Here is a 13,305-nt window from a genome sequence, read left to right on the forward strand (position 1 = left end):
ACTATCTCTGTAGCTACTTCTTTTAGGATCCTCTAATGCAAACCATTAGGGCCAGGGGACTTATCTGCTTTTAGCCCCATTAGTTTGTCCAATACTACTACTCTAGTCATCACAATGGTATTTAATTCCTCCCCTGTATTCTTTAGTATTAATGGGATGTTCAAAATATCTTCAAAGTATTGAACACATGGGTGGTATTTCTGCTTTCCGGTATATGTTTGATGTGCAGGATGGATGAAGTCCGAACTTTGGATAATATATAGAGAGCACGTAAAAGGACTTCAGGTTTTGCTATGAAAATAGGAGACCGATCGTCTTCATTCCCTAATGTGCCTGTTGTGTAATTGTGAGTGGGATTTACCGACCATTCCACAGCGTATTTTCCGGTGGTGGACACGGCCAGCCAGCGGGATTTACCGATCCTGCCGTTGTCAACAGGATTTCCCGGTGACTGCAACCCTCGTCACCGGGAAGCCCATGCGCCGGCGTGGAACCAGAATATCCCGCTGGAATGAACAGGTGGTAGATTGCGTCCAAAATGTCTGATATCCAAATTAAAATAGTAGTGTCTTCTGCCTTTTGCTTGAAAATTCTAAGATTTCAGTGAATTTTCTATTAACTGTGTCAAAATAATATTTGCTAAAACTGTATTTTTTTTGAATATCGCTTTTCTAATCCAGGTTTGCTTTGATTTGTCAACAGGGGTCAAGGTGACATCCTCTGTCCATGTTTTGAAGCTTATAAAACAAGCTGGTGACAAAGTACTGGTTTACTATGAGAGGCCTGTCGGCGGACATCAGAATCAACAATGTAGCACTCTTCAAGATAACTTTGGCCAACTTGAGGACACGGGCTTCAGTCCACACTTTGGTCACCAAACGTTTGATGATGATGGTGTTTTAGACAGTGCTGATGGGAAAGATTTAGATTCTGAATTCGAAGAACTGGTATGCCCTGAAATCAAACCATCACCCACGATATTAAAGGAGGATTTTGCAATGACTAATCAAAGTCCAAAACGCTCAGTAGCTACACTTGCCACAAAGCCACTCGGTACTATATCTCCAATTCTAAATCGCAAACTAAATTTGGGGAATTATCAGATTCCCTTGAAGTCACAGCAAAAAGACACAGTTAAATCTGCTCAACCAAAGTGTTTAGATATCCCTGATGCATCACCACAACCAAGTAAGCTGACACTGGGATCCACAAATAAACCTCCTGTGCCCCCAAGGCCTCAGATTAAGCTCACTTTGGCATCCTCTGAAACCCAGAACCAGCTTGAATCGGGAGATGCTGCTGCAGAAAAACTTGACAAACCACCACCGTCCACCAATAGTACAGAGAAAAGTATGGAAAAGAATATAGGCAAAAATGTAGATCCAAATGAAGACACACCACTGTCCAAGGCAGCAGCAAGTAAACAAGATTCGAAGGAAAAAGTCCCAGAAGCTTCCTGCAACATCCGTGAAGCAACAGAAGATAATCAAATCTGGGAATCACCAGAGATTCGCTACCGCAAGAGATTTGGGAAATGGAACAAGGCAACATGTGTATTTGAGGTTGAAAACCACCATAAGTATGTCAATGTTGCAATCTGGTGTAAAGAACCCTTTAAACCAGGTGGTCTTATTTGTTTAGGCCATGCAAGTATAAAACTTGAAGAGATAGCAATGGAATGTCTTTCTACAGCATCACTGGAGTACCAAGCGACTTTCAGGCTAAATGCTCCTGAACCCAAAGCTGTTGTCAGTAGGACTGCACTTCGAAATCTAAGTACTCATAAGGGTTTCAATGAGAAACTGTGCCATGGTGACATTACACTGAATTTTACATATCTAAAGGAAGGCGATTCAGAAAACTCCAGTGTTCAAGTGGAAAAGGAGAAAGAAAGGGAAGACACTGCACAAGAAGACATTCCTGCTCTCAGTAAGGAGGATACTCCTATGCTGTGCACAGAAAATAAACATAATTTCCAAGATACCCAGTTTCAGAACCCAACTTGGTGTGATTACTGCAAAAAGAAGGTCTGGACCAAAGCAGCTTCTCAATGCATGATTTGTGCGTATGTTTGCCATAAAAAGTGCCAGGACAAATGTTTAGCAGCAGAAACACCTTTTTCCATTTCTACAGAAAGAAGGGGTGACTTGGAAGCAAAGTCATCCTTTAACAGGCCTACTGGACTAACACGGCACATCATCAATACTAGTTCACGCTTGCTGAACCTAAGGCCAGGACCCAGAGCTCGTCTTGCTGATCCTGGAGTTGATTTGGTTGAGCCATCGCCAAAACACACTCCAAACACCTCAGACAATGAAAGTAGTGACACAGAGACTTACAGTGCCAGTAGTCCTTCCAAACGGCAGGCTTCTTCCACAGGAACCAAGTTACCAGTGAAGAAAGAAGGTGGTCTCGACGATAGTGTATTTATTGCCGTAAAAGAGATTGGTCGAGATCTGTATCGGGGATTACCAATAGATGAACGGTATCAAAAACTGGAGTTGATGTTGGACAAACTGCAAAATGAAATAGACCAGGAACTAGAACACAATTATGCTTTGATGAAAGAAGAGAAGGAGAGCACAGATCCTCGAAAGAAGTTGCTCCTGTCTGCTGCCCTTTCAAAGTCAGGTGAACGACTGCAAGCCCTTACGCTACTCACAATCCATTATAAAGCAGGGTATGAGGATTTAGAATTGAGCGAGACTGCCCCTTCAGATCAGCAAGCAAGAAAGGTCGCTAAGCTTTCAGATGACACCTTATCCATAACAACAGATGACACTGACATTGCCAATCAGACAGACGTGCAGCAATTTACTGATGTATCAAATGAGCAAATTATTGATGATGCTGAATCTCTCTCATGATTTCAATTCAATTTCCCAATGAATGTAGTAAACCAAATTTACTATTCCATTGATTTTTGTTTTGCTTCTGTGCAATAATGCAATTGTTATTCTGTCTTGTGAATTTGACTTTTAATGTGACTATGGTGTCAACAAACAACACAGCCAGTTCAGTCTAGGATTTTTCCTCCCCCCACACAAGTTTTTTTTTTTGTTAGAATGTTAGTGAGATATATTTAAATTAATTCTTGGTGTCATGGTACTCTGCAGATGAGTCCACAATATGTTGGGGAGGTGGATTTAAAGTCTCTTTTGGGACCAGGTTTCAGAATTTGAATCATGTCAAACCTGTAATTCTTTAAGATCACTGTTTTTTTTGTTCTTTGCATAGACGTTCCTTTGCCAAACGTGTATCAATATAGCAAATTGTGTGGTGAGCTTTTAAGCCTATTAAAGGTATTTTAGTAAAGCTGTGTTTGCTACCATATATGTTGTTTCTTTATGAATATTTGTAATATAAGGGATGACTACTCTGAACCTCTGAAATACTTGTGCAAGAGTGCAAAATAACGCACTGACACTTTCTCATCTTTATTGAAACAGTAATGTGTATTACAAAGCGATGCCTATTCAATTCATACTTAACTATGTATTGCATTGTAAAACATGCAACTAGGTTTACTAAGCAAACCTGCAGATATTTAATTTTGATAGACTGTAACATAATTCAAACTGACTTACCAACTCGTAATTTTTGCACATGTAGAAAAATTATAATTTGTTACTGAAAGCTGAGAAAGTAATGCTAATTAATTTGAGAGGTTTTCAGTTTGATTTTGTTTAGTGATTGAACCTTAGTGTTCCCCACTTCCTCCCCAGCAGAATGAAGAGTTGGGTGTCTAGAACATTAGCACTGCCCAATAAATATGATATTGTGAAATTGTTGTTTTTTGTAACCTTATTTAATTTTATATATAGATCTTTTAAAAATATAGTTAATTTTCTTTTTGCACGTAAGTTTAACTTAAAGTAACATCAAAAGGCCCCATAGTGCTGATGCATTTGACTCTCAAATAAAGACCAAAATTAACCTTTTCAGTGTGAAAACACTTGCCGCCGCGCTGATCTTTCCCCATTATCCTGGAACACTTGCCTTTTCAAGTATACATCCAATTTAATTTTTAAAGTTACCATTGCTCTGCTTCCTCCACCCTTTCAGACCGTGTATTCTCAATCATAACTTCACGTTTAAATAAATCATTCATCTCCACTCTGGTTCTTTTGCCAATTACCTTAAATCTTTTTTATTTACTTATTCATTCAGGACATCGCTGGCTCAACCAATATTTATTGCCCATCCCTAATTGCCCTTGAGATGGTAAGCCACCTTCTTGAATCACTGCTTATTGAACAATCCATCAATAGAAACAGTTTCTCCATCTTAACCCTATCAAATCTTCCATTAATAGTCAGCTATGTGGAGAACTCCACATTATTGAAGTCCCTGATTAGAATGATATAATCCTAGTGAAGCTCCCCTTAACTATATGTGAAATATTTTTTGTGTGTTCTTCCAGGTATGAGGAACAGAACACTTTTTATTTTGGACATCTTTATAATATATGCCACAGTTGAATGTAAAGCCCCAGCCCCTCTGTTGCTCTGCTCAATTCAACTTTGGATGAGTAACTTCATACCAGTGTGAAACTTGCACTGTTGCTTCACAGCACCAGGGACCCGGGTTTGAATCCTGGCTTGGGTCACTGTGCGGAGTCTGCATGTTCTCCCCGTACCTGCGTGGGTTTCCCCCGGGTGCTCCAGTTTCCTCCCACAAATCCCAAAAGATGTGCTGTTAGGTAATTTGGACATTCTGAATTCTCTCAGTGTACCCGAACAAGCGCCGGAGTGTGGCGACTAGAGGATTTTCACAGTACATTGCAGTGTTGATGTAAGCCTACTTGTGACAATAATAAAGATTATTATTATAACTCTTCCAAGTTTTACACTGGCCATCGGTGACCAGCAAGTAAAACTGACAAATTAGAGAAGTCTTGTCAACTAGCTTGGGATCGCTCAGGTTTATTTCACTGTAGCTGGAAGGAAACGTTCCTTACGTCAGTCAGAACTGGATTTGAATGTTGGTGTTTCATGTGAAGAACCAGTGCATCCTAACCCACTGAATCAATCTCATCCTCCAAAGTATCAACATTTAATAAATTTGCACAAATACGAACCTAAATTATATTTGTCTCTTTGATCCAGAATGAAATCGGTACGTATATCATTCTGGACTTTGTCTAGGAAGAAACTACATGGGACTGTTCCTGCATAAAGATAATCAATTAATTAGAAAAAAAATCCATTTGCCTGTAAACATCATTTTTTAATAGATATAAGTCCTTCAAAAGATGAATAATCCTGAAAGGTGAATTTTAAGAATATCACATAAAGCAATATACAGTTGATTTTCAAATATATTTTTCCCAAAATCATTTGGGGCCTCACGGTAGCATGGTGGTTAGCATCAATGCTTCACAGCTCCAGGGTCCCAGGTTCGATTCCCGGCTGGGTCACTGTCTGTGTGGAGTCTGCACGTCCTCCCCGTGTGCGCGTGGGTTTCCTCCGGGTGCTCCGGTTTCCTCCCACAGTCCAAAGATGTGCGGGTTAGGTGGATTGGCCATGCTAAATTGCCCGTAGTGTAAGGTTAATGGGGGGATTGTTGGGTTACGTGGGTTTAAGTGGGGTGATCATTGTTCGGCACAACATCGAGGGCCGAAGGGCCTGTTCTGTGCTGTACTGTTCTATGTTCTATTTGTCCGTGGCAGAAATTATAATATACAAAGAGGAATGTCCCTAACTTTCCTCAGATATTGATTCATATAATCCACCTTTTTGAATCCCTGTAGTGCAGAAGGAGGCCATTTGGCCCATCGAGTCTGCACCAACCCTCCAAAAGAGCACCTGACCGAGGCCCATACCCCCATCCTATCCCCGTAACCTAACCTACACATTTTTTAGACACTTAGGTGCAATTTTAGCAAGGCCACTCCACCTAACCTGCGCATATTTGGACTGAGGGAGGAAACCAAGCCACCTGGAGGAAACCCATGCAGCCACGGGGAGAACGTGCAAACTCCACAGAGTCACCTAAGGCCTGGGTCCCTGGTGCTGTGAGGCAGCAGTGCTATTCATTATGCCACCCAATATTTGACCAATTTTCATCAACGTCTACTTGGCTATGTGCAAGTTTTGGTTTCTCGATTCAATTCTCAAAAAATAGTGAGCCAAAACATTTTGGCTGATTGCATAAGACATTATTCACCGGAATAAGTTTAAAAATTATATCAAATACCCAATCCCATATTCGGAGGTTTTTGTGTTGAGGGAAAATTGGCAGATTTCTGAGTATCTCTGCTTAGAAAATGACACCTCGCTCTTTCTACAGGCTGCCCATACAGCTTCTCAACAAATTTCCTTCTTTGTGCTCAACTCTACTTTAGAACTTGGTACCTTATTGTGTTACAACAACGTTCTGGCTTCTCATCCAACTAGCTATTCTATAAAATGATCTGATCAATGGTTAGGCCAATTGTTGACATTCAGAGAGAAAATGACATAAATTCTGGTTCTTCCATCCATTCTAAGATCAGATAACAATGCATTTATCAGTGACTTTGCAGGTCTCTAATGCCTCAGTGCTTCTATGAAGTCACCAAGACGTTGAAATTAAGACCCATGTTTAGTAGCAAGCAAACATTTGCTTGTTTTAAATTTCTCAATTTCAATGGAAACTTTAAGACTTTTAAACTAAATAGGTTATTGGTTCTGCTGGAAGAGTGGGCAGGAGTTTTATCTGGCTGCATTAAGCCTGCATCAGCTATCGTAATATAGATTTATTTCAGATCCAAGGTGAGCAATGCTACATCTTAACACCCTGCTCAAAGGCATAAGTGATTTGAAATGGAGCTGGACTAGTTGCTGTTCAAGGCTTTATCATCCTCTGCTAAAACTTTCTTGGGTGGTGTGCTTCACAATTATTGAGGTCGCCTGGGGAACTTGTTATAATTGCTTTTGGGACCAAAGAATTTCGTTTTTCAGCTCTTTTTTTGCATCTGCCAGGAGGTCACATGGGTGGGGACATCATGATGCTTAACTACGACACAGGTGTGGAACAAGCTTGATGGGGCCAGCTGATCTTTTCCGATCGGTTACTTTATTATGCAACAGCCAGGTCCATAATGTGAAGGAGGAAGATAATTCCTATCCCTCTAATACTTTTGCTCATGTTTTAGAAAACTATTAAAACATAATCAAATATTTAAGAATACAAAACGAGTATAATTGAGTTTTTCAAAGTGGCATTTGAAGTATTTACATTACTTGAATAACTGAATGAATAAGCCAATGCCATTTTATTCAGAATACTTTTATTATAGACATTTGTCCAGGAAGTGAAGGGGTACACACCCACATACATACATACATATACACGCACACACACACACATCTGATTGCAGATCAAGAGCCCACTTATTGATCAACAGAATATGTTCTATACATCTTTATTTATATTTTCCCATCTGTTACAACGCACAAAGCGGCCAACTGCCCAAGCTGTCTGTGAACAGTGATTATATTTGCATGAACAGGATATGTTGTCTTAACCATAAAGTTGATGTTTCACCACTGTGCAGTAAGAGCCACCAACAAGTCACCCAGGATAGTTTAACACATGGTTTCTGAATATGCATCATAATACTTGCACATATGATAGACTTTTGTGAGTTTATTTGCTACCAGACCGTCAGTGTAGAGTAATTTGTCAGTGTAGAGCATTAATGCAGTAAAGATGTGCCAACATATAGTAAGTAAAGTCACCTTAGACCCAGATGACCAAAGGCTACTTTCCCATTTGAGGGGGAGAGCTAACTGGCGGTGATTTAACCTGAGGATCACCACACCTCCAGCGCGAGACAAGGTTGAGAGGTTGGGCCTTCATGAATAACCTCAGCCGGCATGGGAATTGAATCCATGTTGTTGGCCTCACTCTGCATCATGAACCAGCTGGCCAGCCAACTGAGCTAAACCGGCTCCAACATATCTAATCCATGTAAATATATGTTAAATTTAATGAAGGCACATAAATATTTTGAGTTATAGAACGGAAAAGTGATTGCCACAATATATACATTTATAGTTTTTAGAAAAAGTGTTGAGGATTGCTTTCAATTGTGTTAACAATTTTCACTTTGTACTGCTCTCAAAAGATTCCTTATATCAAATTTACTGTTCAATCACTATGTGCAACTTTATCAGTGCAAAGAACCTGATGCCTTTTATAGAAGAGGGGAGATGATGTCATGTATCTATAAATGCTAAGGAAAGTTCAACTTTTATTGATGAATATCAGAATTAAGTTTTTAGTTTGAGTATTGTTGAAAAAGAGACATGCTGTCGAAGCTTTTCATCTTGCACTCATTATGACAGACCCACAAGGATACCAACTGTAAAGGAAACAATTCATACTGCATGAGAAGAAAGACACATTGTCATGGGGAAACATACCATTACTAATCAGACTCTACTTGCCAACGATTCAACACCCTCATGCAGCGCAACTTGTTATTTCCTTTACAATTGGTATTCTTGTAAGTTTGTTCTGATGAGTACAAGACAAAAAGCTTTGACGACATGACTTCTTTCCAGCAATTATTTTTTTTTAAATTCCAAATCTATAGCAGCTTAACCTGTGAACTTTACTGTGAATGTTCAATAAAGAAGCATGTTGCAAGTATCCTACAGTTAAGCTATCCGATGTATTGACATAATATGAGCTGTCCCAATCCACAAATCTGATTCATAGAATTGGATTAGTTTTGAGGCATCTAATATCAGAACGTGAATTTTTTTTTTAAATTTAGAAACAAACTACTTACATCTATGAACTTTTCATATTTTAATAACTGAATAAATTGGCTTGATTTCACTAATAAATGCTTGAAAATAGAATATGCCATATGTAAAATTAAATGCTTCAAAACTATTCCTTGAGTTAAAAGAAAAATATGGAATGAATGTCCCCATTGATGTGATAAGGCTGCTGGCAATCAATTTTACTTAACCAACATTCTGTATCCCAAGTGGTCCCCCCATGCCACCCCCATTGTGTTTCTAATTAGTTTTTATATGGGTAAATAAAGTTATAGCTTTGGTATGTTTTAATGGTCGAAAGATAAACCAAGATTAAGTGTTACTACATTTAGGACAAAATTTTAAAGGACAATTCACAAAAAACACTCCATATTGTACATTAAAATATATACTGTAAAAGAATATGGCTCCAATCATTCATCACTCTCAAACTCTTCCTCATCATCAACCACAGGGGTACTCTGAAAGTGGTCCTGAGTTGTGTACATTTTGGTTTTAACAGGGCAATTTTGATTCATCAAAATAGCCTAAAATAGAATAAATTTGTGTTACTGTGTGCAGGATTTTATCAATCTAAAGTAACCATTCCTAAATTGTTTGCTGCTGCTTACCATCTTTTCTTCCTTGGCAGGTGGGCTTCGAAGAAAAAAGCACAGTGGAGCATATAGTATGTCAATGATGCCAATCATTGTCATTAACCAAGGGAATCCTATTGTTTTAGCAATGGCTCCACCACTTGAAGGCCCTGTGAAGCACATAATAAATTAGAGAAAACACAGTATGCTAGCAATAATACATTTTGAGGTAAATAGTTTATTTGGAGCCTGATGTGTTCCTTCAAAGGGTAACCTGCAAACTTATTTTAGTAACCTTTGGTGTTGGTTTAAAATTCACCCATCTTTTCATTCTGGCATGATTGTGCTGTGAAATGGATCCTTCTACTCCGTTTGTACAAAACATTTGCTGGTATGTACACTTTTAAAAACGAATTTAGTGTATCCAATTTTCTTTTCCAATTAAGGGGCAACCCATTTACCCTGCATATCTCTTTGGATTGTGGGGGTGAGACCCACACGGGCACGGGGAGAATGTGCAAACTTCACATGGATACTGATCCAGGGCCGGGATCAAACCCGGGTGCTCAGTGCCGTGAGGCAGCAGTGCTAACCATGCTGCCCTGCTGGCATGTACATGATGGGCCGAATGGTAGTCTTTTCTAAATTTCTACGATTCCAGAACATTGTTTTAGTAATAGTTAAATATCTGATTCAAACAATGCTAATTATACTTCTGTTGCTTTAAACCCTAGATTCGAAATTCAAATGTTCCATATATAGAGACGTCAAATACAATATTTGTTGGTAAACAGGAGCAACTGAGTATTTTCCATGATCTTACTATCATTCTACCCACATTAGCCGCAGATGACCAGAACTTTTCTAGCTAGTTGGGAGTAGACCAATTGTAAAATCTGGTTGCTATTCTGAAGATATAAACTTCAAGAATAAAGCCCGAATCTTTTGTATAACAACCAAATCAGACTTGTGTGGCATTCTTCAAATCAGTGGTTTTCCATAAATTGCCAATCTTGCTCAGACATGTAACAGAATAGATAGTGTGGGAAGCCGAGAAATGTTATACTTGTGTGTACTTAGTATGTTAGTCTGAGATTGGACTGGATATCTTTGGGGCGAAATATGGCAGCAGGGTAATACAGTGGTTAGCACTGTTGCTTCACAGCGCCAGGGACCTGGTTTCGATTACCGGCTTGGGTCACTGTCTGTGTGGAGTCTGCACGTTCTCCCAGTATCTGTGTGGATTTCCTCCGGGTGCTCCGGTTTCCTCCCACAAATCCCGAAAGAAGTGCTGTTGGGTGATTTGGACATTCTGAATTCTCCCTTTGTGTACCCGAACAAGCGCTGTAGTGTGGCGACTAGGGGATTTTCACACTAACTTATTTGCAGTGTTAATGTAAGCCTACTTGTGACACTAATAAAGATTATTATTAGAGGAGTTAATTTACTGTTCCCACTAGGTAGAAAATGGCTGTTAATTTTACATCAGGATGATTGGCAAGTCAATGCAAATTTGGGCAGATAAATGAGACTGACCGGCCACCACCTATTTTCTGCTCCAGAAGAGCGGTTAAAATCTGCCCAGGGGTAAATTCATTCAACATCCAACAAGACTAAATGTAAAGCTCGATGATGCTGTGAGTTCCAAATAGGAAGCATTGCTGCTTTCCCCATTGCCAGCAGACGTCACCTTGATGAGTGCAAGCATTTTCAAAAGTCAATCCCAAGAACTTGATCAAATACCATTCAGCAGGAACATTGTTGAACCACGAAGTATGAAATGTAAAATGTTTTAAGATATACAAGATATTTATATTTCGGACAGTTACATGGATAGGAAAGGTTCAGAGGGATATGGGCCAAATGCAGGCAAATGGGGTTAGCTTAGATGATCTTTTTTGTTGGCATGGACCATTTTGTCCCTGTGCCGTAGATTCTATGATAGCTGTTGCTTAACGGTTGCTAAATATTCTTTATATCTGTAAAACTGGTTACAAGATAATTAACAAACTGAATGAAAATGAATTGTAGCATTGTTTAACTAAAACTACACCGTGTTCACCATTAAACCTGTGTGTGGTCACAAATTTCAAACTAAAACACAAGACACACTCTCCTGTTAAATTATGTTCAAGTTATAAAAGAAAATTACTGCGGATGCTGGAATCTGAAACCAAAGAGAAAATGCTGGAAAATCTCAGCAGGTCTGGCAGCGTCTGTAGGGAGAAAAAAGAGCTAATGTTTCGAGTCCAGATGACCCTTTGTCGAAGCTAAAAGACATAGGAAGTGGGAAATATTTATACTGTGGGGTGAGAGAATGAAAGATGAGTCATATCCACAGAATCGAAAGGAACAGAGTGCTAACGGCAGTCCCCAGAGAGAACAAAAGGTGTGAAAGGCCAAACAGTAGAGAAACTAACATCGGAGGGTAAGCTGTGACAGATGTAGATGTGGGGGGGTAGCAAAGAGGAGAGGAGGAAAGGGGGATAAGATCGGGTGGAGAATATGTGTATATATATATATATATATATATATAATATATATAAAGAAAGACAAAAAAAATAAATGGTAAAAGACAGTTAAAATTAAATAGGATAAAAACATGCGTTGAGGGGGGTAGAGCTAATCATCTGAAGCTGTTCAAGTTATACTATGAACCAGCTTGATCATGTTAATCTTATTACGCGTTTGAAGCCCTATGTTTTAGATTAGGATTTTAAATCACTTGGACAAAACGTGGCTAATAAGGCTGCCCATGGAATGAAGATCAAGTAAAACGTTGTAATTTCTAATTCTTCGTCATTTCTAATTGAATTTTTACAGTGTATTTCCAGGTGCCGGAATGTGGTGACTGGGGGCTTTTCACAGTAACTTCATTTGAAGCCTACTTGTGACAATAAGCGATTTTCATTTCATTCATTTCATTTCATTTCATATTGCAAACAAGACGTTTATAGACAAGAATGTTCTCTCAATCAAAGTGCACTAAAAACTATGCATGTACCTGATTATAGGAAATTACAAATAACTTTCTGTCCAATCATTACTTAATATTGTCTATGGCTGCAGGAAATGTAGGTAAATGAACCACAATCTGCCATTTAGAATGAATTGTTCCATGTGACGATAAAGGTAACTAAAGGTCACTTTAATTGTAGTGTCAGCTCTTAATTCCACAGCCAGTAGTTTTCAACCTGTCTGCTCACAGTTCTAAAAACAAATTCTGCGTCAGAAATTATTGAGCTGATTAATCTAAAGAATTGTCCAACATCTACACACGTACAGATTTCTTTTTAAAGTGAATTATTCAATATACAATCAGAATCGGAACTAAGAAAGCTAATTTATTTGAGAGATGAGAATTAATGGACCATATGGCCTTTTCTCATCTATGCCTTTTGTCATGATTTTATTTGTTATCAGGCAATCATTGGCTGTCCCTTCTCTGGTTAGAATAAACACGGTTAGACCGGAGAAATCAGGTCAGCATGGATTAGTCTGTTTGCATTGTGTTTGTTGCACATTCAACATAGACTCCCAAACACATTGAATGACTTTCCTTTTGAACTCTGTTCAACAGGAACACTTGAGGCCGCCTCTGGAAATTAGTTCTGGCTGCTCTCCGACTTTGTATCTGAAGTATAACTGAAACCGGGTCAAAAGCACACTTTGTGGTGTCAGCTCTTCTCCAACATGAAAAAAAAATGGAACTGCAATTTGCTACTGGCCTTTGTGTGAAAGTTTTCTTTATCTGATGAAGACTGTAATAGGGGGCTGAGACTATAACAGCAATTTGGCACCATGCTGTTCCAAGCAGCTACAGAACTCCACAAAGCCCTGCAAAATAACAGTGCTGCAGCGTACTGGAACAAAGCCACAGTTTACTTTGAATTTTGTTCATGGGTAACTTTTGTGTTTCATATTACATATCAACCGCAACTAAGAAAGATGGT

At 39.0% G+C, this 13,305-nt stretch overlaps 2 protein-coding genes across 2 annotated transcripts in view; one reads left to right on the forward strand and one right to left on the reverse strand.

The window, feature by feature from the left end:
* The window catches only part of pdzd8 (PDZ domain containing 8), a 239,125-nt gene extending 235,339 nt beyond the window's left edge, over window positions 1-3,786 (forward strand). Inside the window, exon 5 of the mRNA XM_038821436.1 lies at window positions 703-3,786. Within this exon, the coding sequence (XP_038677364.1) occupies window positions 703-2,867 (2,165 nt within the window). The 3' untranslated portion in view covers window positions 2,868-3,786. The remainder of the gene's footprint in view (window positions 1-702) is intronic.
* A 3,468-nt stretch (window positions 3,787-7,254) lies between these two features.
* The window catches only part of slc18a2 (solute carrier family 18 member 2), a 49,798-nt gene continuing 43,747 nt past the window's right edge, over window positions 7,255-13,305 (reverse strand). The window contains exons 15-16 of the mRNA XM_038773156.1: window positions 9,389-9,522; window positions 7,255-9,304 (exon numbers count right to left, since the gene is read on the reverse strand). Coding sequence (XP_038629084.1) covers window positions 9,191-9,304; window positions 9,389-9,522 — 248 coding nt within the window. The 3' untranslated portion in view covers window positions 7,255-9,190. The remainder of the gene's footprint in view (window positions 9,305-9,388; window positions 9,523-13,305) is intronic.

This window comes from Scyliorhinus canicula, chromosome 16, assembly GCF_902713615.1.
Source record: "Scyliorhinus canicula chromosome 16, sScyCan1.1, whole genome shotgun sequence".
Classification (NCBI taxonomy): domain Eukaryota; kingdom Metazoa; phylum Chordata; class Chondrichthyes; order Carcharhiniformes; family Scyliorhinidae; genus Scyliorhinus; species Scyliorhinus canicula.